This window comes from Emys orbicularis, chromosome 6, assembly GCF_028017835.1.
Source record: "Emys orbicularis isolate rEmyOrb1 chromosome 6, rEmyOrb1.hap1, whole genome shotgun sequence".
Lineage (NCBI taxonomy): Eukaryota > Metazoa > Chordata > Testudines > Emydidae > Emys > Emys orbicularis.
This window is the reverse complement of record NC_088688.1, coordinates 30,172,226-30,194,435: the sequence shown is the minus strand read 5'-3', so window position 1 is coordinate 30,194,435 and position 22,210 is coordinate 30,172,226. Positions and strand designations below refer to the sequence as shown.

Below are 22,210 nucleotides of genomic sequence, written 5' to 3'. Positions count from 1 at the left end.
AGGGAAATGTGTTTTTGGATTTCTGAGTAACCAGTAAGATAATAAAGAAGCTGTTTGTGCTGGTTTGGTAAATCTAAGTATTGGAATATCCACCAGCTTTTGGGGGATTGTCTGCCCCATTCTTAGCAGCTCACCCTAATTGAGTGACCACAGCTGGCCCCCACTGGGGCCATGGTCACAAAGGATTATAAGGAATAGTACAGGATAGATGGGTCAAGAACAAATCATGCCAAACCACCCTAATTTCCTTCTTTGACTGAATTACTGGCCAAGGGGGGCGGGAGGGAAAGCAGTAGCTGTGCTAGATCTTGATTTTAGTAAGGCATTTGATACAGTCCCACATGATATTCATATAAGTAAACTAAGGAAACATGGTCTAGATGAAGTTACTATAAGGTGGGTGCATAACTGGTTGAAAGACTGTATTCAAAGAGCAATTATCAATGGCTTGCTGTCTAATTGGGAGGACATTATCTAGTGGGGTCAGTCCTCGGTTCAGTACTATTCAATATTTTCATTAATGACTTGGACAATGGAATGGAGAGTATACTTATAAAATCTGTGGATGATACAAGCTGGGAGGAGTTGCAAGCACTTTGAATGAGAGGATTCAAAATGACCTTGACAAATTGGAGAATTGGTCTGAAATCAACAGGATGAAATGCAATAACGATAAATGCAAAGTATTTCACATAGGATGGAAAAAATCAAATGCACAAGTACGAAGTGGGGAATAAGTGGCTAGATGCTAGTACTGCTCAAAAAAGGATCTGGGTCTTATGGTAGATCACAAATTGAATATGAATCAAAAGTGTGATGCAGCTGCGAAAAAGGCAAATATCATTCTGAGGTGTATTAAAAGGAGTGTCATATATAAGACACGGGAGGTAACAGCAGGGCCGACGAGGGGGGAGGGAGCCGGTACAAATTACCGGGGTCCGGTGGTCCAGAAGGGGGCCCAGGGCCTGGTTTCCCCAGCTGTTTAGCTGGTTCGCCCTTGCTGGGGGGCCCGAAAAAAAATTTTCACCGGGGCCCGAATCCGCTCTCGGCGGCCCTGGGTAACAGCCCTGCTCTACTCAGTATGGATGAGGACTCAACAGGAATACCATGTCCAGTCTGGGCACCAAACTTTAGGAAAGATGTGGGCAAATTGGAAAGAATCCAGATAAGAGCAACAAAAACCATAAAAGGTTTAGAAAACCTGTCCTATGAGGAAAGGTTACAGAAACTGGCCACGTTTAGTCTTGAGAAAAGAAAACTGAGGGGGACCTGATAAGTCTGCAAATATGTTAAGGACTGTTATAAATAGAATAGTGATCAATTGTTTTCCATGTCCACTAAGGTAAGATCAGAAGTAATGGGCTTATTCTGCAGCAAGGGAGAATTAGGGTAGATATTTGGCAAAACTTTCTGACCATAAAGGTAGTTAAGCACTAGAATAGGCTTCCAAGGGAGGTTGTGGAATCCCCGTCATTGGAAGATTTTAAGAACAGGTTGGACAAACACATATCAGGGATTGTCTAGGATTACTTGGTCCAGCCACAGTGCAGTGGGACGTATTTGATGACTTCTCAAGGTCCCTTCCAGTCGTACATTTCTATGTTTCTACGCATTTCCTCAGGATTAGACAGATTAACCCCCTCACCAATATGCTGGGATCCTGGAGGGAGGAACACTCAGTGAGTGACTCTAGGATTCCCTGCTCCTTCCCTCTACTGCTGCCCTCACTACCCCTGTCCATGAAGAGTGGAAGTGGATTCCACACAAAGGGCACTGCAGAAAAGGGGATATTGCTTGGGGCTCCCTTTATGGTAGAATTTACACTGCCTGCTGGACGTGGATTGGAGATGAAGGAAGGATACATGCCTCCCCCGCACACACACACACACTTCCCCTCACATGTGGAGACCAGGATCTATGGACATCCATATCCAGACCCAGCATCCAAAGTAGGACAGGACTTTTAAGGGTGGCTTCCTCTGCAAAAGAGGACGGAGGTTGGCACATAGAAGGCCCCCTCCATGAACAGTCCTGGTGGGAATGACCTTCTCCTCCTCTCCTCTGTTTCCAGGAACGTATCTGGGGAAGGGGAAGTTCAATTTGAAATTTCACAGTGGCCTTTTGTTATAAGACAAAAATGGTGTTGAGGAAGAAAAGTGCACAGTGGTAGGAAAAAAGAGTAAAATATGAATCCTTAATTGCTTAGGCACACTTGTGGTCAGTGAAAACGCTAACATATTTCCACTTACATTTGCTAATTAAAACATTCAGTGCAGAAAGTGACTACATTTCACAAGAAAAACTGTTTACAATCCTTGTAATCTGTTGCTAATTCCTTTAGGGCATCATTTACCCAAATTTGACCAATATGCTTAACTGTTAAAAACAAAATTAGTGTAGGTTCGTGTTGTACAGTACTTGGATTGCATGTAATTAAGAGTGCATGAGCTCAGTTTTCCCCTTGGCATGTAGTATGGTTTTATAGTTAACATGGAGAGGCAAATGTCACCCTGGGGTCATTAATATTGTATAAAGTAATGAGAAGCAGGGGCAAGAGACTGGCTGTGGGGTTATAAGATACAACAAAACTGAGGGTCAAAGCTGTTCACAAAAGATGTGAACCTCTGTGTGATAAAGCAGCAGATCTGAAATGCTTGGAATGAGTAGGCTCTTTGGAAAGGGAGTAGTGTTTGGCTAAAGCTAGAGAAATGGATAACCACCTAACCATGTAAAGTACTTCTTTCTAAGTATACTTAGTATACCATGAAAGAGTCAAGATGATGAAAGACAAATAGAGGGAAAAAATACTAATAACTTTCAATTAAGAATGACTCATTTAATAGTTGTTTGCAATGTTGTTTTAGCCGTATTGGTCCCAGGATATTAAAGAGAAAAAGGTGGGTGAGGTAATATCTTTTATTAGACCAACTTCTATTGGTGAAAGATTCCACATGCTTTCAAGCTTAAAACACAACTGTTTTTCAGATCTGGGAAAGGTACTCAGAGTATCACAGCTAAATACAAGGGTGGAACAGATACAGCGTTCATCTTAAATTGTCTTTTGCAAAAGGTGTTAAATCAGCAGTTTATACCTCTACAGTCAGGTGTAAAGAAGCAATAAATCCAGTGTCTTTATTAAATCCATGTTATTTGGTGTCTAGTAGAGTTATGAATTTAAGTTCCCAGGCTCGTCTTTTAAAAGTGTTGTGCAGGTTTCCTTTGAGGATGTGGACTGACAGGTCAGATATGGAGTGATCATTTTGTAAAAAGTGTTTGCCCTTGGGTGATATGGCATTTTTGTCTTTTACTATTTTTCTGTGAGAGTTCATTCGAGAGTGCAGTGATTGTCAGGTTTCTCCCACTTTGTTGTTGTTGGGGCATTTGATGCATTGGTTGAGGTACCCCATGTTGTGACAAGCATGCGTAGGACCAATGGATCTTGACAGGTGCGTTGTGAGGGGTACTGATCATCATAGCAGTCGAGATATGTCTGCAGGTTTTGCATTTGTTGTTCTGGCAAGGGCTGGTGCCGCTGTGAGTTGGTGTGTCCTGGTCTGTAGGGAGCTTGCTTCTGATGATGAAGAGCTTGGCAAGGTAGGGAATTGTGTGAAGGCCAGAAGAGGGGGTTCAGGAAAGATTTTTTTCAAGATGTGGTCACCATCGTATGGGTTGTAGTTGTTTAATGATTAATTCCAATGCATTTGATCCCCATGCTTCTATATATAGCAATATAACTTATTTTTTCATGTACAGTTTGGTTCGGAATAAAATGAGGGCTAATGTTTTGGTGCGTGAAAAAAGTGAATTTCGATTTTGTTTCCTAAATGTTTCTAGATTTTTGTGTGAATTAAATGCTTTAAAATTCAAGAACAACTGAAAAGGGTGAACTCCTGCTGTTATTAGAGTCAACGGAAAGACGGCCATTGACTTTATTGAGGCCAGGATTTCACCCCAGTGCTTATGTAGCTAAGTGCCAGTGGAACCTCTTAAATAGGTTTCCCTGCAGTTTCTAATCCTGCTATTCTATCAAAATAAAATGGTCAGTAATATTGCTCAAGAAGATGATGAATTCAGCGAGAGAAAATTCAGGAATACATTAATTCTCCTCCGTGATGTTATAATTGAAAGTCATTTTCCACCATTACTCAAGCTATTTGGTTATGAACTGTTTTGTCCACTCATTGTAAAATGTGAGAGATAATCATCATCTTGGTCATGACTGGGGGATTGAACTGGGTATCTCCAGAGGTAAAAGCATGGGCCTCTACAATTTGAGATAAAAAGATGAACGTCTATAGCTAGGAACTGTAAAAGAGGGGATGAGACACACCACACACTGAGTTACATATGCACATACTGACTTCTGCCCAAGAGAAACTTAACCCAGCTCCTGAGTGCTTAGCCAAGAAGAGACTCTCCCCTTTTAGATCATCTGGTACAGCTGCTGGCATACAATTCTGTTTTAACCGTGGTAACAAGCACACTACCAATAGTGGCTCCGATTCCACTCTCTCTTCCCATGGTGTAGATCAAGAGTAACTCTATGGATGTCAATGCACTTAAAACCACTGTGAGATTAGAATTGAACCTAATGCATCCCTCCAAGATGGGGAGTTTAGTTAATTAAGTCTGCTGTAGTTACTGGCTGGTTGAAGATACTCATTTCTCCTTCCTATTTTTCTCCCTCCTTTATCCTCTTTGTTGCATTTCTCCTTTTAGTCTTAATTTTTCTTCATGGCTTTCTGCCTGTTTTTGCTTTTGGGGTGGGTTCTCTCTCTATTTGCACATCTTTCAGTCTCCGCCTTCTGTTTCAGCAAGGTCTGCAGCTGCACAAAAACTTGGACACTTTGGTGTCTCTAGGTCTATGTTCTGAGACATATTCATGCAGCAAGGCAAAAGCTAGCTTAGCTGCATGGCAGGTTTAGAGTCCTTCTGCAGCTGCTAGTCCCACAGATGCCAGTTCTGGAGAGGCAAACATTAGCATGCCATTCAAAAAGTGGTGTGGCAGGGTGGGTTCACAATTGGGCCATGCAGGTGACCATTTGCTGGAGATATCGCAGACTCTGAGCTGACACTTAGATACACAGTATCCCACTTTAACAGCTACAGGAGGGAGAGAAAGAGGATATTCACTCTGAAGCTATCTTACTATCTTAAATAGACTCTCTCAAATTCTCTGCTGCCAGACTATTAACTTCTCAGGTATATTTGTGTGAAACAAGTGACATCCAGTGGCTGGTTCAGTTAATTACTATTTGTATTTTAAGCCTTCACTTTCTGAGCCAGGTTCTCTGATGATCCTTCCCTAGCTCTCTTCTTTTATCGGCTTCCTGCCCAGGCTAAGGGCTTGCAGCATGTTAACCTATCCTTCTGGCTGAAGATAGCTAGACTTCTCCTTCAAGACCTGGTCCACAAGGGCACGCTGAAGAGGGACACCAAGATTAAGGAGGCAGATAAAGAAGTAACAACCTCACTTTATCGCAAACTGGAATCCCAAATTTTGTACCACCATTTGACCATCAGGTCAGTCACATCAAAGCCTGTTTGAATCTTAAAGCAACACTGACAATGTTTTTTAAAAGGGGTCGCTCTAAAATTTTCTTGTGTCCATATGAAACCACAAATCCCAGGGGGATGCATGGCACTTTGGGTCATAAGGAAAGGAAGGGAGGTAACTGCACTTGGCAAAAATCTAAAGCCGCACTTGTGAGCATTTATATTTTGCTCCTGAAAAATATATAAGTATATTGATAGTATAGCATAGCAACAGCCTACATAATCTCAAGTGGGGATAAGGGGTGAGACCTTGTGGAGGGGGCTGTAGGCATCCTCCCCAAGGAATATTTGTAAACACTTGAAATTAAGTGCAACCAAATTCAGAGACATTTTTGTGGGTTCCAGAGATCAATCATTTCTGTAATGGACAGTTCTGTCGAGGACGCCATCTACAGAGGTAGGGAAACCATCTCTGTTTTCTCAGTTGGAAAGAAAAAAATTAACAGGGCACCTCTGACAATCGCATGATGTGGAAGGAGTTGTTTGAACAGTATTTGGCAGATCTCTAATTTGGCCATTCTGGAATGATTCTAAAAGGTAGATCTCCTAGGGCAGACTCAGGAATAGGACAACATTTACACACCATGAGCTGAATTTATGTTGTTCCTTTTGAGATATGTCTGATACTAAGATTTCTTAGAAAGACCACAAATAGCTGAGACTCTTCATAGCAGCCCTAGCAAATCCTATGCCATTTCAAAACATTGACAGAACAAACATGTAAACATACAATTACCAAACCACTCCGGAAATCCAAGACAAATTCTGCTGCTGAAAGAGTGAAGTAAAGAGTGAGTAACTGGAAAAATAGATTAACGTGGCCTATGTGGCAGAGAGACAACAGGACCATCTCCACAAACAGGCTTAACAACAAATGTTGGTAAGGAAATTTATTAAATGGCTTAGATTTTTAATAAACAATCCAATTAGATAATGGATGAGCATTCCACACTGTGTAATTATGTTACAGATTAAAACTCATTAACCAATAATATTTAAAACAAATGTCTCATAAAACATTTTCAGTAATTTCTTGGGTGCCTAGTATGAACATATGGACACATGACACATACTTCTTCTTACTTATAAAATGTCTTGGATAAAGGGGAGCAATCTGTTTGTCAATGAATCCTGTGATCTCCCTGGTTGAGAACAGTATACATGTTCATATTCCACGTCATTGACTAAACTTCATCAGTTTGTTCATCAGTTCCTGCTTATCACGGAGGTTTATGAGCATCTTGTCTAAATCAGTTTATAAAACCATTGTTCTAACTCAAACTGGAGTCAAAGCTCTGCAGGCTGAATCATTATGTTCAAGCATAGACAAGTAAACAATGATGATGTCTGTACTGACCTGCCAACATGCTTCAAACATGGGCTTGAAGACTCACCAACAAGCAGACTTAGCCATCTCCAACGTCTCCGTTTTGATGGCAGATATTAACTGAGAACTACAAATCATTTCATTATGTGGTAGACTTTTACCTACTACGGACATGGGGTGGATTCAGTCCAATGAGCTAGAGCTAACAAGTGTTCTCTAATTCTGAGACATCAAATCCTAACTAAGTGAAAGTCTTTTAAAGACCTTTTTGTAAAATTAATTTCTGCTTTATTCTACTTTTTGTAAGTAGCTTTTTTCAGCCTTACACCACATACAGTCTCCATATTCTTGCTATACCTCCTGCTTTCATATAATCATAGAATATTAGGGTTGGAAGAGACCTCAGGAGGTCATCTAGTCCAATCCCCTGCTCAAAGCAGGACCAACACCAACTAAATCATCCAAGCTAGGGCTTTGTCAAGCCGGGCCTTAAAAACCTCCAAGGATGGAGATTCCACCACCTCCCCAGGTAACCCATTCCAGTGCTTCACCACCCTCCTAGTGAAATAGTGTTTCCTAATATCCAACCTAGACCTCCCCCACTGCAACTTGAGACCATTGCTCCTTGTTCTGTCATCTGCCACCACTGAGAACAGCATAGCTCCATCCTCTTTGGAACCCCCCTTCAGGTAGTTGAAGGCTGCTATCAAATCCCCCCTCACTCCTCTCTTCTCCAGACTAAATAACCCGTTCCCTCAGCCTCTCCTCGTAAGTCATGTGCCCCAGGCCCCTAATCATTTTCGTTGCCCACTGCTGGACTCTCTCCAATTTGTCCACATCCCTTCTGTAGTGGGGGGACCAAAACTGGACACAATACTCCAGATGTGGCCTCACCAGTGCCGAATAGAGGGGAATAATCACTTCCCTCGATCTGCTAGCAATGCTCCTACTAATATAGCCCAATATGCCGTTGGCCATCTTGGCAACAAGGGCACACTGCTGACTCATATCCAGCTTCTTGTCCACTGTAATCCCCAGGTCCTTTTCTGCAGCACTGCTGCTTAGCCAGTTGGTCCCCAGCCTGTAGCGGTGCATGGGATTCTTCCTTCCTAAGTGCAGGACTCTGCACTTGTCCTTGTTGAACCTCATCAGATTTCTTTTGGCCCACTCCTCCAATTTGTCTAGGTCACTCTGGACCCTATCCCTACCCTCCAGCGTATCTACCTCTCCCCCCAGCTTAGTGTCATCTGTGAACTTGCTAAGGGTGAAATTCATCCCATCATCCAGATCATTAATAAAGATGTTGAACAAAACCGGCCCCAGGACTGATCCCTGGGGCACTCCGCTTGATATCGGCTGCCAACTAGACATCGAGACATTGATCACTACCCATTGAGCCCAACAATCTAGCCAGCTCTCTATCCCTAGTGTTTTACTCTTGGCTGTACTACTGTTAACATTCATGCTTTATTATACATTTTCAAATGATGATTTTCAACACTTTAGGTTAAGTTAAAATCATTGTTGCCATAGAGGGAAATAGCTATGGAAGCCAGAAATGTGCCAATGCCAGGAAAAACATGAGCAAGCTAATGCCAGCTCTGAGATTCAGTAACAGGAGAATTTTAGGACCCCCACCACTACTACCATTGAGTAAGGTTTCTCAATACAAAAAGATAAAACCCGTGATGGGCTTGACTGACATGTTACTGAAAGCCCTCAGTACCTGGGGAGAGCAGGACAATCTTTCCTGAGGAGGAAAGATCCTTTACAAAAGAACTATGCTGTAACCATCCATTTCACATTCTGCAGATAGTGTATCCTCCCATTAAATGTTATTTTTATAACCAAAATTATTTGATGTACACTTTATGACTAAAACAAAGATATACTATAATTGCAGGAGGACATTTTGGACCAAGTTTTCAAAGGATGGTACCTAAGAGATTAACTGCAAAATGTGCAGATGCAAAGAGGAAATGGCATAAAAAAAAATGTGTTTGTAACTGCATCTTACGCAAGCTATACATCATCGTTTGGGCCTTGGTGGGATTTGTTACTATGCTTTCTGATGACTGAAGGCAAAGCATTAATATTGCCAAGGTGGGCAGTTATCTTGTGATAACTCACATCATGCACCCTCTATTGTGAGAGTCTAAGTGTGTATACCATTTGGGGTGACAGTCTTTTAGAGCCTCTCCCCTCTGTGAGCATAGACATTTCCTTCAGGGCAGCCCAGAACCAAGCTGGGAGTCTCCTCTTCAAAATGCTCTACCTCAATAAAACCTTCCTGTGTCACATTATCCTGGGTTATGCCTTTCGGTGAAAACATTCTCCAGATATATATTTCACCTGTCCCTTTTTTTAGCCCAAATGTATCTGTCACCCACAATAACACTATCAAGAAAGGGGAAGACTGATTGAACTTGAAACCTGTGATCTATAATTAAAATCAAAATAAAATGTTTGAAGTCTATTAATTCTCACAGAGAATCCTGCCTTTTCTTACTTTGCTCCACTTTGCATCCTGAGTTCCTCATTTCAGCTTCGGCAGCTTGCAAGGTATATTTAAAGGTTCTGTTCTTCCATCAAAACACACACACAATTCCCATTAGTAACAATGTAAATTATGAACATATAGAATTCAGATTGGACCTAGTATCTTTATCATCTTAATGCTTATGCAATATTAAGGTACAGAGTGAAAGATTTTCAAAGACAAAAAGGTGCACTTCAGTGTCCAATTCCTAATGAAAGTTGACTCTTATTTGTGCCTTTGAAAGTCTCCCCTGTACTATACTAATTTAGTTTTCTTCACAATTTAATGTCCATAAAATGTTGTAGTGAAAAAATTAATGTTTCCCTGGCTCCATTATCATATCAATTCCATCGTCTATGTCCACTTTTTCCAAAGTAAAGTATAGATGATTAAGGAAACTTTGAAAGCCATTTTCACCCACCAAGTAAACTGTATCAATTTTTTCCAAACCAAATACTAAAGTTTTTCTTAAAAATACACATTGCATGGGAAGAAAACCCTGAAAATAAATGGACCAAAGAAGGATCGGATGACTTCTGTCTGGAAATGAAAAATAATTAACTTTAAAACACTGGCAAATATTCGTTGCAAAGAGCATAATGCTCCGGAGTTGTTTAACTTCAAAACCCAAATTGCTCCCCAAGTATTACATAAGTTTTGGCTGTGACCCAAACAAGTAAGAAGACTAGAAAATCGTAGGTCCGAAAAACAACAAAGGCCAGATGCACATGGGAGACTTAAACACCTAAAGTGGCAGTTAAGTCCAACATTTAGACCACCTGACACCACTGACCAGCTTGCTGCCAACCTCGTGCCTAAGCCCCAGCAAGATTCACAAACCAGGCATTCTCCCAACTGTCTCACTGCAGGGCCCAGTGCAGTAGGCACACTCAGAGGCTTCTTAAGAGCACACTTACCAGATCTTGCACATTGTTGTCATGGTACTCATGTCCCCGCTCATGCCCAATAGTTAGCACCCTCATCCAAGATGTGGGAGATCCAAATTCAAATCCTTCTTCTGCCTGATTCAGAGCAGGGACTTGACTCCTGTCTCCCACATCCCAAGTCAATGTCCTTACCACTGGGCTATGATTATGCTGAGGTAGGGCTCTCTCGAGCTCTTCTGTGGAAGCTGTTCCACTTTGTATAAATGCTTCAATGGGCCATTGTGAGTGAGAGACTAGCCTAGTGTTTAGCACACTCACCTAGGAGAGCCCAGTTCCAGTCCCTGCTCCAATGTTTGTTTAAGAATTTATGCAAAGGGGAACAGTTTCAAACAGGAGAGAGACAGCACCTCACCCCATAATACGCTATAGCCCGGTGGTTAGAGCATGCACTTGGGAGGCAGGAGATCTGAGTTCAAGTCTCTGCTTCTAATCAGGCCCAGCAGCAATGTCAACCCGAGTTTCCCACATCCTGAGGGCTCCAACCATTGAGATATAGAATATAAAGGGAGTGGTAACACCATCTTTCAGTTTTTCTTGAGAAAGGACTGACCTGGCTTACACACCTAACTCAGGAGAGAATTCCTGGATGTGAATCCTGAGTGGAGACAGGTGCTCATGATGAGAGGTGTAGCCCAAGTGCCACTCTTCTCCCTCGTATTTCCTACTGGCTAGCCTAGGCAGCTCCCTGCTCAGCTTGCTGGCTTCTGTGAATCCCTTTTTTAGACTCCTAACTCTCCCTGTGCATTGTATGGGAAGCCTAATTCAGGGTTGTGAATTTCACAAGGCAGGAGATCACTTAAAAGTTAGGCATTGCAATGCCTAAGTCCCCTTTGTGAATCTAGCCCTGTGTCTTAAATGCTGTCTTTTGCAGCTTAACAATGAATTTGTTGAACGCATTGCCATGGGAAAAACCTTTCTGAAACCAAACACCCCTTCACCCAATGTGGAAAGCAGACTCCTTATCAAGATGACCATTTACTTTTTAATTACAAAGATGTGGCCATTATAAAATGCTACTTCAACCCAGCACACCAAGAAGCCAGAGCTCCCTTGCTCATGATCTCCATTCAGCCCATGCTCACTCTTCAGCCAAAGACCTGAAAGTAAACAGAAAAGTTTATAGTATCACCTCAAACTGGCTTATGTACTGTGGTGATACAGTGACACAACATGTCATGAAAGGCAACAGATTGTCTCATCTAGACTGACTGTGGAAGCTAATTCTAGAGCAGAGTGCTCAACAAGAACACAGGCCACCAGTCTGCAAGAGACTAAATCCATCCGCTCTTCTGAGCTACTCATGGGATACACACTCAGAGGGGACAGATACTACCCCACGACACTCTAAGTGCTTCCTCTATATGTACCAACAATATTGTCATTTTGTCTGTTTTGGGGTTCAAACCCCCACTCTCATCTATGCCTCTGTGGCCAAGCACTAGGAACCCAGACACACGGCTGTCTCTCTTCCCTCAGTCTCAGATGGTACAGGTAGTGAGATTGGGCTGCAATGTGATTTTCCACAGTGGTCTCCAATAGGGTTACCATATTTCCACAATCAAAAAAGAGGACACTGGGGGGGGGAGCCCCGCCCCCACCCCCATCCACTCCCTCCCACTTCCCACCCCGACTGCCCCCCTCAGAACCCCCAACCCCCCCCGGCTTCTTGTCCCCTGACTGCCCCCTGCTGAGAACCCCCCACCCTAACTGCCCCCCTAGAACCCTATCTGTCCCCTGACTGCCCCAACCCTTATCCACTCGCATGGGTGGCAGGGTTGTAGAAATTTTGGTGGTGCCCAGAACCCCCCCACACACACACACCTGCCTAAGGCTCTGGGAGGGGGGTTGGGTGGGGGGAGGAGGTCTGGGGTGCAGGTCCTGGGCTGGGGATTAGGGTGCAGGAGGGGTGCAGGGTGCAGGCTCTGGGATAGAGTTTGGGTGCTGGGTGCAGGCTCCGGGCTGGGGCAGGGGGTGGGTGTGCAGGAGGGGGTGAGGGGTGCAGACTCTGGGATGGAGTTTGGGGGTGGGAGGCGGTGCAAAGGGAGGGGGTGCAGGCTTTGGGAGGGAGTTTGAGGGCAGGAAGGGGTGGGTGGGAAGGGGGAGGGGGTTTGGGAGGGAGTTTGGGGATAGGAGGGGGTACAAGGGTGAGGGCTGTGGGGCTGAGGATGAGGGGTTCATGATGCAGGAGGGGGCTCAGGGCTGGGGCAGAGGATTAGGGTGCGGGGGGATGAGGGTTGGGGCTGAGGGGTTCATGATAGAGGAGGGGGCTCAGGGCTGGGGCAGAGGATTAGGGTGCAGGGGGATGAGGGCTCAGGCAGAGGATTAGGGTGCAGGGGGATGAGGGCTGGGGCTGGGGATGAGGGGTTTGGGGCATTGGAGAGGTTCGGGGCTAGGGTGGAAGGGCAGGGTAAGGGTAGCCTGTCTTGCCATTAGTGGATGGGGGGCACTAGGACCCGGGGGCAGCAGACAGCAGTTGCTGCTGGCTCTGGCAGTACAAGCAGGCAAGGGAGAGGCAGGCAGGGGGGCGGGACCCACGGGGGGGGTGGCAGGTGGAGGCCAGGGACCCATCCAACCCTCCCCCTGCTCCCTGACTGCCCCCCGGGACTCCCCTCACCATGCCCATGTCCACGTGTAGGCAAAACACGCTGCAGGCAGCAGGGGGGGAGCAGGGGAGGGGCTCTGGCTGCTGGAGGCCAATGGGAGCGGCTCAATCAGGTCCAGCCACCCAATCAGCAGCCGCACTCTGCATGGAAGGGAGGGAGGGGGAAAATCCCAGACCTTTTAACTTTGTTACCAATTCCTCCCGGACGGCTATTTAGAGACCCAAAAGCCGGACATGTCCGGGGAAATACGGACGGATGGTAACCCTAGTCTCCAATACACACTGAACGGGATGGGTTCAACAGGCAGCTGGGCAACTGTGCAATAGCATCCTCTAGGGAAACAGATCTCCATCCAGTCCAACGGTCTGCAGGCAAGCTTCATGGTCAACCTCATGGATGGTTGTTCACAGATCTAAAAACAGATATGGATGCTTGACCTTTGTTTACTGGCAAGGAATTCATTGACCAATGAATCAGTGAAGTGTCAATACCACAGTCAGGCCAAAAACCAGATTGAAAGATGTCTAGGAACTCAAAGGACTACAAAACCAGCAATTTCTCAGGATTAGGAAATGCTAGAGACACGGCATAACTGGTGTGTGGTAAAGCTGTCTCTATCCAGAGACAGAGTGTGCTTATTGAGGGAAGCTGGCACCTTGTCCTCCCCTAAAGTGGTGTTAAATCTGTGCCCGTAATGGTCACAATGCTGCCTCTCTTGCTTGCACTAACCACAAAAGGCACAAGTCTGCCTTGTAGTTGTGGCCTACAGCTCTTCCTGTACTTCTAGGAGTCCCCTCTGAGCCAGGGAGACTACCTGAATCTCAACCAAGGACCTAATCACTGTTGCCAGCATGTCATACTACCTGTCCACTAGGGTAAGATGGCCCTGGAAACCTCAAAAAATCCCAAGGCCAAGAAATGGGAGCAGGGGGTGGAGAGAGATTCCTGCTGATGACCACTGTGGGCCATGCTGTGCAATTCAAGGGTGATTTTAGCAATACTTAGCACTTACATATAATGTAAATACATTAACTATAGCTTTTAAAGTTGCATGTAGCACTAAACCAATTCTAAACTGACACTTCAAAAGGAGAATGGTGATGTCAAAATAAAGACTCGGTGTGCCTATAAATCAAAGGCAAAATTCATCTTCCTGTGTTGTCTGCATGTTAGTAAATCCCTCCTGAAAGGAAAAAAACCAAACATTTACGTTGTCTCAGAAGCTATAATAAAGATAAAACTGTGATTTTCTGATTTAACATTTCTCGAACAGTTCTTCCTATCCACATCTGTAATATTTTAATAAAGAAAACGGGAAATTGCTATTATTGCATGGGACAACTTTAACATCTGCTAGGGCTTTTCAAAATGTGTGCTAGTTGTTAGTTTCTATGTCCCTGGGAATTTTTTTAATTATCGGTTAGACTATTTAACAGAATAACAATTTTATACTGTACTAGAGAACAACCACAATCTTCTTTGTACACATCTCTTATTGAATGTAAAGCCCTGTCAGCCCTTTTGTTCTTCTGTGGCTTTCTTCCCATAAGAGAGATGGCATTGGACAAGAACCAGCTCTCAGGGTCTAGTCAGCACAGAACTGGGGAGATGGACAAGAGGGTCAAGAAGCAGAGAGACCTTGTAGGGCCTTTATGAGCCCAGATCTAAAGCCTGAACGCAAAATATCTGCAGTGCTAGCAGATTCACACATCAAAGTATTCAATAAAAGCACATATGCTGCAAAGAGCAGAATTTTGTCCTACACGTAACACCTCTGCTCTTCATAAACAAAACTGAGATGTATAAGGGACAAAGCTATCTCTGAGGCACTGTCATTCATTTTTCTTTAATGATTACTTTAATAACCTTGTTTGTAAACAACTTATTCTCTTCATGAAAAAACATTGGCTTTATTATATGACACATCACATAATCATACAGCAAAAGCCAACATGGTTCTAATGTTCTCCTTGTTCGCATACTAAGAATATTGATATGAGCACAGCAGTTAAATATGGTTTATTAGTGAGTCTGCTTCCTTTGCTGTTTCTACAGCTGCCTTGCAAGGATTAAAATACAACCTATATAAAAAGGACCATTTGAAAATTTCAAGAAGGGTGGATTTAAAAATTAGAAAGGGGATAGCCTCTTGGATTTTATAGAACAGTTTCTTTAAATTAGGTAATAAGATGGACCCAAAAATGCCAGTGTCCTAAATCATTGTTGTGTGCGCAAAACTGGACTGGAGGTTCCCAAGTTCAGAGGGAGGTAAAGACAGATTAATAGAACAAATGGTTTAAAGTTTTATTTTAATCTTTTTCTTCACTGGCTTCTTGTTATCCGAATGTTTCAGATCCATGCTTATGGAGATAAAGGTCCCACATCCAAAAGGCCACTGTGATCAATGTCCTGGGAGCAGCCATTCTTCCATTTTAAAATAATTTAATTCCAAGCAGAGAGTTTTTCAAAACAAGATTTTAGGATAGGTGCTGCAGCAAAATATCTAACTAGACATTTTTAGGAACTTGCATCTTTGAAAGTTTTAAACCAGCTACAACAGTGTGTTCTGTTTCTTTTATACAACACTAAGCATCACATGAGAATAGTCTGTAACCTAATTAATGTAATATTTATTTCCTCTGAGTGACTACAGAGCAGCTGGATTATGCAAGTCACTGCCATTTTAGCAGAGGAATTTTTTCACCATCCTACACCAAACACAGTTGCTGGAACAATACCCAGTAAACTGGCAAGTCCCATAAATTGAATATTTGAACTACTCTGCCTAGATATACAAACAGGACGGCCCAACTTTCCCAATACTCAAACTTATTGAATGCAATAAGTTCTCCTGTGGGATTGGAAAGTTTGCTCAAAGTATACACATGGCAGAGGAGCATAAAGTTTATGATTAAGTCATTACAAAGTAAATCTGCAAGATTGCAAGTCAATTGCAGCCTATGGTGCGCCTCTTCTGATGCTTTGAGTTTCCATCACTTTCCATCTCTGAAGGAATTGGAGTCCCACTACACTTTCCAGGTGAAAAAAACCTAAGAGTTGATACAGCAGGACAGGAGTTATTCGTTGCATTATCATCTCATTTTAAAAATATCAGAGCAAAACCCAAGTTTGATCCCTGGAGTCACAGGCTAACATTTCATTAAGTATTCCTTTTTAAGAGCCATGTTAATACAATTTACACTATGCTGTCACTATGTAAGGTTGAATATAAAATGCAAGTTATTGTGTTGCAAAGTGCTTTCATTCCAGAGGATTGCAGAGTACTTTACCAATTTATTCATACGAGTTATATACTGGGATCACTTCACCCCTCACAGAAATGCAAGCCACATCTAAAGTCAAAACAGACAGTAACAGTAGTGTGCAAAACGACACACAGTTTTGGGCAGAAAGTGAATGTGATACTAGATAGTAGAAAGTGCAGGAGAAATGTAGGAAGGCAGAATTTAGTTTCTGAACTTGGAATGTGGCCTGGGATATGGTATTAACATAGTTTAAAAAAATAAATCATGAACATTTTATTCACTACCCAGGTGCAGGGTCTCTTACAATTTAACCAAATTTTGGCACCACAAAGGGTCCTGGCTCCAAGTTAGAGAAATCAATCAAGAGGAAGAGAAAGCTACCTATTGAATCAAGACCTCTGACTGTTGCTCCTGGATAGGATACCTCCAAGAAACAGCTAAGTTCTGACCAGATCCAAACTTGAAGAGAACAGCTTCCTTTTTATCCTGGGAGACCTGTCTGCAAGATTGGCTGAAGTTAGATTGTGTAATTAAGTAAGCAAACATATGTCAGCTCAGGACTGGTAACTATCTGTGAAAAATAGAAGCATCCAAAGAGATTTTGCTACAAAGGGCATAAAACCAACCTGGCCTGCCTTCAGTGTAATTTTGATGCTGTAACTCCCAAAATGGAGCATCAGGCTAGTTACCTTATTAGGCCACACTATACTGGAGAGGAGATGACCAATGATTATGAACGAAAACCACATTTTTTAAGCTTTTTTTTAATAATTCTCTGATGTTTCATGATAAAACACAGTTCTAAAGTTAACACTGGCACCTCTGATCCATAACAAATTGCATTTTTCATTTCAAATACAAAGGAAAAGGCATTTTAAGAAAAGATTAACTTTTAGTTAGCTACATGCAAGCAGAAATAAGTTGGACACTGCAGCCAATAATACTTAAATCAGACTTGGTCAAGGAAAAAAATTAATATTCCATGATTACAAAATTGCCCTCTATTTAAGTCCCTTTTCTCCCCTCTCAAGGGTTGTTGTTGTTTTTTTGCGCACAGACCCAACAGAAATATAGCTATCAATACAATTATATTAAGAGGCCATACATACTGCATTCAAACATAGCTGCCCCAATGTGTTAAGTTAGAATTTAACGCCTCAAGTATTCCTATGCTGTGTAACAACATATTAATGCTTATATGCTAATTTTATTTTTGAGCTATAGAACAGACAGATTTCTAAAAAGGCTGTTTCTTTCATACATTATTACATTTCTTGATATACTACCTGTTCAAAAAATGGATTTTAAGTTATCCTTACATAAAAACAGAGGTAGCTAAGTGGTAATATTTCTCAAATGCTATTGAGTTATGCAAGGTCCCAATACATGATGTGATTTAAAAAAGCAGTTTTATAAACAGTCAGGATGGATTAATTTTAAACTTGCTTCAGAGTAGTTTGTTTTTCCCAGATGTTAATGCTTTCTAACACAAGTATAGCTATTTGTATTTAGCTTTTGTCACCGAGGACAGCTGCTACATCATTGTGCAAACATGATAAATTCATTTTATTAGGCAAATATTTGAGTTCCATTCAAGTACTCTTAACATAATAAAAATAAAATAACACTATATGCCAAACTGATTTACTGCTTAGCTGTACTTATGAAAATTTAAATAGTGCTCTTAATTAGATTAAGGGAAAGTCAAATATTCAAAACATTAATTGTAAGATTGCATGCTTTTACGGTCCCCAAATGATAGTTGATTCATTTAAAAAAATTGTGATAAAGAAACTCTTGATTTGCATTTTCTCCAGCATCTTAAATACGTTGATTAAGAAAGTGCCTTCTTCCAGCATTACAAAAATGTTGATTAAGAATGCATCAAAATGAAAGTAGCAAAATCTAATTAAAAGTCAAAAGTGAACCGAAATTGAAATGGCCTGCAGTGGCCAAAGATTTTACAATCAGGTTAGTGTAGGCAACCGCTGGTGCCCAAACACAATCGATTGCGGGATTGGGGACATTGTTTTCTCAGAACAGTTAAAATGGCAACAACTGCAGGGGGGGATAAAGATTTGAATTAGTTGCATTTGCTGAAAAATATTTCAGCACTTTAGGTGCATATGTTTACATCATGTCATACTTGGAAGTTAATGAAACAGGGCCATGAAATCCTACATTTCAATTTATATTACCTGTCTGCTAGGGGAGAGGAAAACAATTCAGCCCCACTGGATTCATCTAAAGATGGACTCATTCTGCTGAAGTGTTCCTGATTCATAGCATCCATAAAACCCACAACAGAAACACAATTCAGGTTTTTCTAGACCCTTAGCAAAGTATTGATTTTTTTCAGATGTCAAAATTATATAAGCCAATTTGTGTACTTGTTTTTTTTCTCATAACTTTGCCTTACATTCTGATGTACAAAATAACGGTTTTTGTTTTTCATACTGGCCAAATATTAACTTTGATAGGTGATTATCAGTATTTACATCTGGTAGGATTCTCTGACTTTGGCCTGCAGGGCATCACAGGTCTTCTTGGCATCTCCTAAAAGCATAGCGGTGTTAGGTTTGTAAAAGATTGGATTGTCCACAGCTGCATAACCGACACCCAAAGATCTCTTCATAACAATGATCTGCAAAGGGAAGAGTTTATATTTGACATAGCACATATCAATCTTCTCCCTTAGTGCAGGAGATTTGAATATAATCTCAATACACAAAATAAAATAAGGGATTTGATATTATGCCCTGTAATAGATCACTTTATGGGTGCCAATATATATATTCAATGTACTACTTGCAGGCCAATGTCACTGTGCCACATGAACAGGGTAGATAGGTGGTCTCCAAGTAATGTTCCACATTCCCATGCAGGAAACATAGGTTTGATTCTCAGTCTCCACCTCACCCCCGGCATAGGTAAGGTGCGTTCCTAGATCCCAGGGAAGGAATGGCTTGCTTTAATCAAAAGCAAGACCAATGGCTGACTAGGGACTGTACTGGCACACACAAGCCCTAACCCAATGCTCTCCAGCCACTGAGGGTATGACTACACTACAGCTGGGAGAGAGCGCCTCCCAGCCTGGATAGACAGACTTATCCTAGCTTGGCTCGAGCTAGCATGCTAAGAATAGCAGTATGGATGTTGTGACTTGGGTGGCAGCTGTGGGTCTGAGTGTGGCTAGCTAGCCCAAGCCTCTGCCGGGTCCACACTGCTAGTTTTAGGATGTTAGCTCAAGCCAAGCTAGCATGAGTCAGTTTACCTAGGCTGGGAGTCTCGCTCCAAGCTGCAGTCTAGACTTACCCTGAGGACAACTAGGAGTGTGAAGAATTATTATACAGCAAGGGTACACTGGATGCTGTACAAAATACTAGAGAAGCTAAAAATACAATGAAAATGGATGTAACGAAATGCAGGACGTGACACCTTAATTCCAAGTGCATGTAGCATCTCAGATCCACAGCATGCGAGATTGGGCAATAATGATTCAGTTAAAAGTCTTATTGCACACACAAGTTACCTATGGAAACTCTACTCTTGACCACCACATTTAAGGTTTACTGTGCAGGGGAGAACACATTTAATTAACCAGGAAGAAAAAGCTGACTACAGAAAGATGTCAGAAAGGCCCTTAAAGCATGATTAAAGAATCCCCTGACATCACTCCCTAATGTTTGATTGCAATGACTGGGAAATGGATAAAGTGAATGATCATCTTTTAAAGGTGAGTTACCTAAAGTCCGTTGTTGGCTGTAATATTGAGGTGATTCAATTCTCAAGAGTCTTCCATGCTCTCAAAGGTACTTAGTTCCAATCCACAGTTAACCATTTCAGGCTGTGGAGCTCCAAGAAGCAGGCATAGCTTGGCAAAATGGTGCCGCCTTAGTCACTACAGTTTAACTGATTTTCATCCTCTAGAAGTTGAAAAATTTAAGACTATGCCAGCTTCAGGAGCACAGGTTTTTCCACACCTCTAGTGAAGTCTCTTGTTCGCCACAATCTTTTCATCTGATGTAGGACAGCTCTACATTATTTTTACACCTTGTCTGTCACAAAGGAACCAAAGCAAGACTTTGGGACTCAAGAATATTATACAAACAAAGCAACTGCTCTCTTTTAGAGCCCAGCCTCTCAGTAACAACAAGAATAGAAATATTTGAGTGAAAGTCCAGCACCAATATTTGATAAGATCACATTCTTGGTAACTATTTTCCAAGATAATATTGTGAAATAATGGGTTGTCAGTTCTGACATGGGTCTTTTAGAACAAACAAATAGGCTTGGGATAATTAATGCTAGAGCCAATTAAGGAAATTAATCAGCAGACTTGGAGGTAGGGAAGTTACTGGAGCATAATGTGAAATGAGGCCATAACAAGGCATTCTGCTTGCTTATATGTATTCCTCCAATCATGATAATGGGCTATTGAGAGAACACTAATAATAACCCCATCACTCTAAGCACTTGGGTGTTTCAGGATGGCAAATCTGAATACTGAGAATTCACAGTAGTGATGAAGAATAATTGATAACATTTGTACTGCTGCACAGATAGATGTAACTCTGCTTCTTATCCACACCTCACCCAAACAGTATCTCTAAGAATTTTCTACATGCTAGATCTTTTTTCAAATCAGACTAACTCCTTTGGCTGCTTTATTAGTTTCACTATCTGAGGAATGATAGCTAATAAGGAAACTACATGGCTGTCTGTCCACTCCACCCTTCCCCAGGCCAACAGTGCCAAATATACTTGCCAACAGAATTCTACTCTTTAGCCTCGTGAGTTGTAGCCACCATTAGCTTCACTGGATCAGAGCACAGCAATATGCTTCTATTGCAACATTACTGATGCTCTGAAGTGCACTTCTGAAGTACAGAATATTCTGTTGTGCACAGCGCAGTACACGATGGGAAAACTTTGTACGCAAATAGAAAAAGTAGGATAATCCTATTAGCATCTCCAAACAAAACCGTTTTAAGAAAAGGTGGCTAAATGAGATTGCTACTATGTTTTATTTGTTCGCCTTACCTGTTTTGACTTCCAAACTTCTAGAACTGGCATTCCAGCAATGATAGAGTTAGGATCTTCTTGAGCTGCTGAATTAACTGTATCATTAGCACCAATTACAAGGACCAGGTCAGTTTCTGCATTAAAAAAATAAAAAGGAAAAAACATAACTTGAAAAAATCAGGAACAATACAGAAGTTACTACGGATATTGATTTGCATTATGATAGAACCTACAGTGCCAGCAGAGAGTGTACAGTGCCTCACACAATGGAGCCCCAAACTCATCAGGAGAGTTCCTGTCCTGAACAGCTTACAACTTAAATACGGAAGACAGACAAAAAGCGAGCATGGACACTGGTATACAGAGGTGAAGTTTCTCATTCAACTGGTCAGTGGTAGAGCCAGGAATAAAACCCAAGTATCCTGACTACCGGATCCAGTACCCTATCCATTAGTCCATGATGCCTCCCTAAGTTAAATCCTTTTACATCCACAAAGTTTCACAAACAAACTGAAAAACAGAAATTCTAGTATGTGGAGCCATATTATCCAACGGATCAATAGTAGCATCGAAGCTTTTAGATACCCAGCCACTTAAACTAATGGAGTATCTAGTACCATTATCTCCTGTTGACCAGCCACTACCGGGAGATGAGACACCACATGCCACTGGTTTCACAGCTATTAGGCCTTCACAGCAGAGTAATGTATAGATCAGAAATCCTGTGCTGAATTTTAGGTTCTGGAGAGGAGTGTTCTCTAGTGGTTAGAGATCTTTTTGCCCATTCCCAGCCTGTCTCCGTCTGTCCCTATCTCTTAGCACAGGGGTCGGCAACCTTTCAGAGGTGGTGTGCCGAGTCTTCATTTATTCACTCTGATTTAAGGTTTCGCGTGCCAGTAATACATTTTAATGTTTTTAGAAGGTCTCTTTCTATAAGTCTATAATAT

General features: G+C 42.0%; 1 protein-coding gene across 1 annotated transcript in view; it reads right to left on the bottom strand.

Moving 5' to 3' along the window:
- Positions 1 to 18,522: 18,522 nt before the first annotated feature.
- Positions 18,523 to 22,210, bottom strand: part of NNT (nicotinamide nucleotide transhydrogenase) — a 66,784-nt gene continuing 63,096 nt past the window's right edge. Inside the window, exons 21-22 of the mRNA XM_065406316.1 lie at positions 21,282 to 21,397; positions 18,523 to 18,882 (exon numbers count right to left, since the gene is read on the bottom strand). Of these exons, the coding sequence (XP_065262388.1) occupies positions 18,733 to 18,882; positions 21,282 to 21,397 (266 nt within the window). The 3' untranslated portion in view covers positions 18,523 to 18,732. The remainder of the gene's footprint in view (positions 18,883 to 21,281; positions 21,398 to 22,210) is intronic.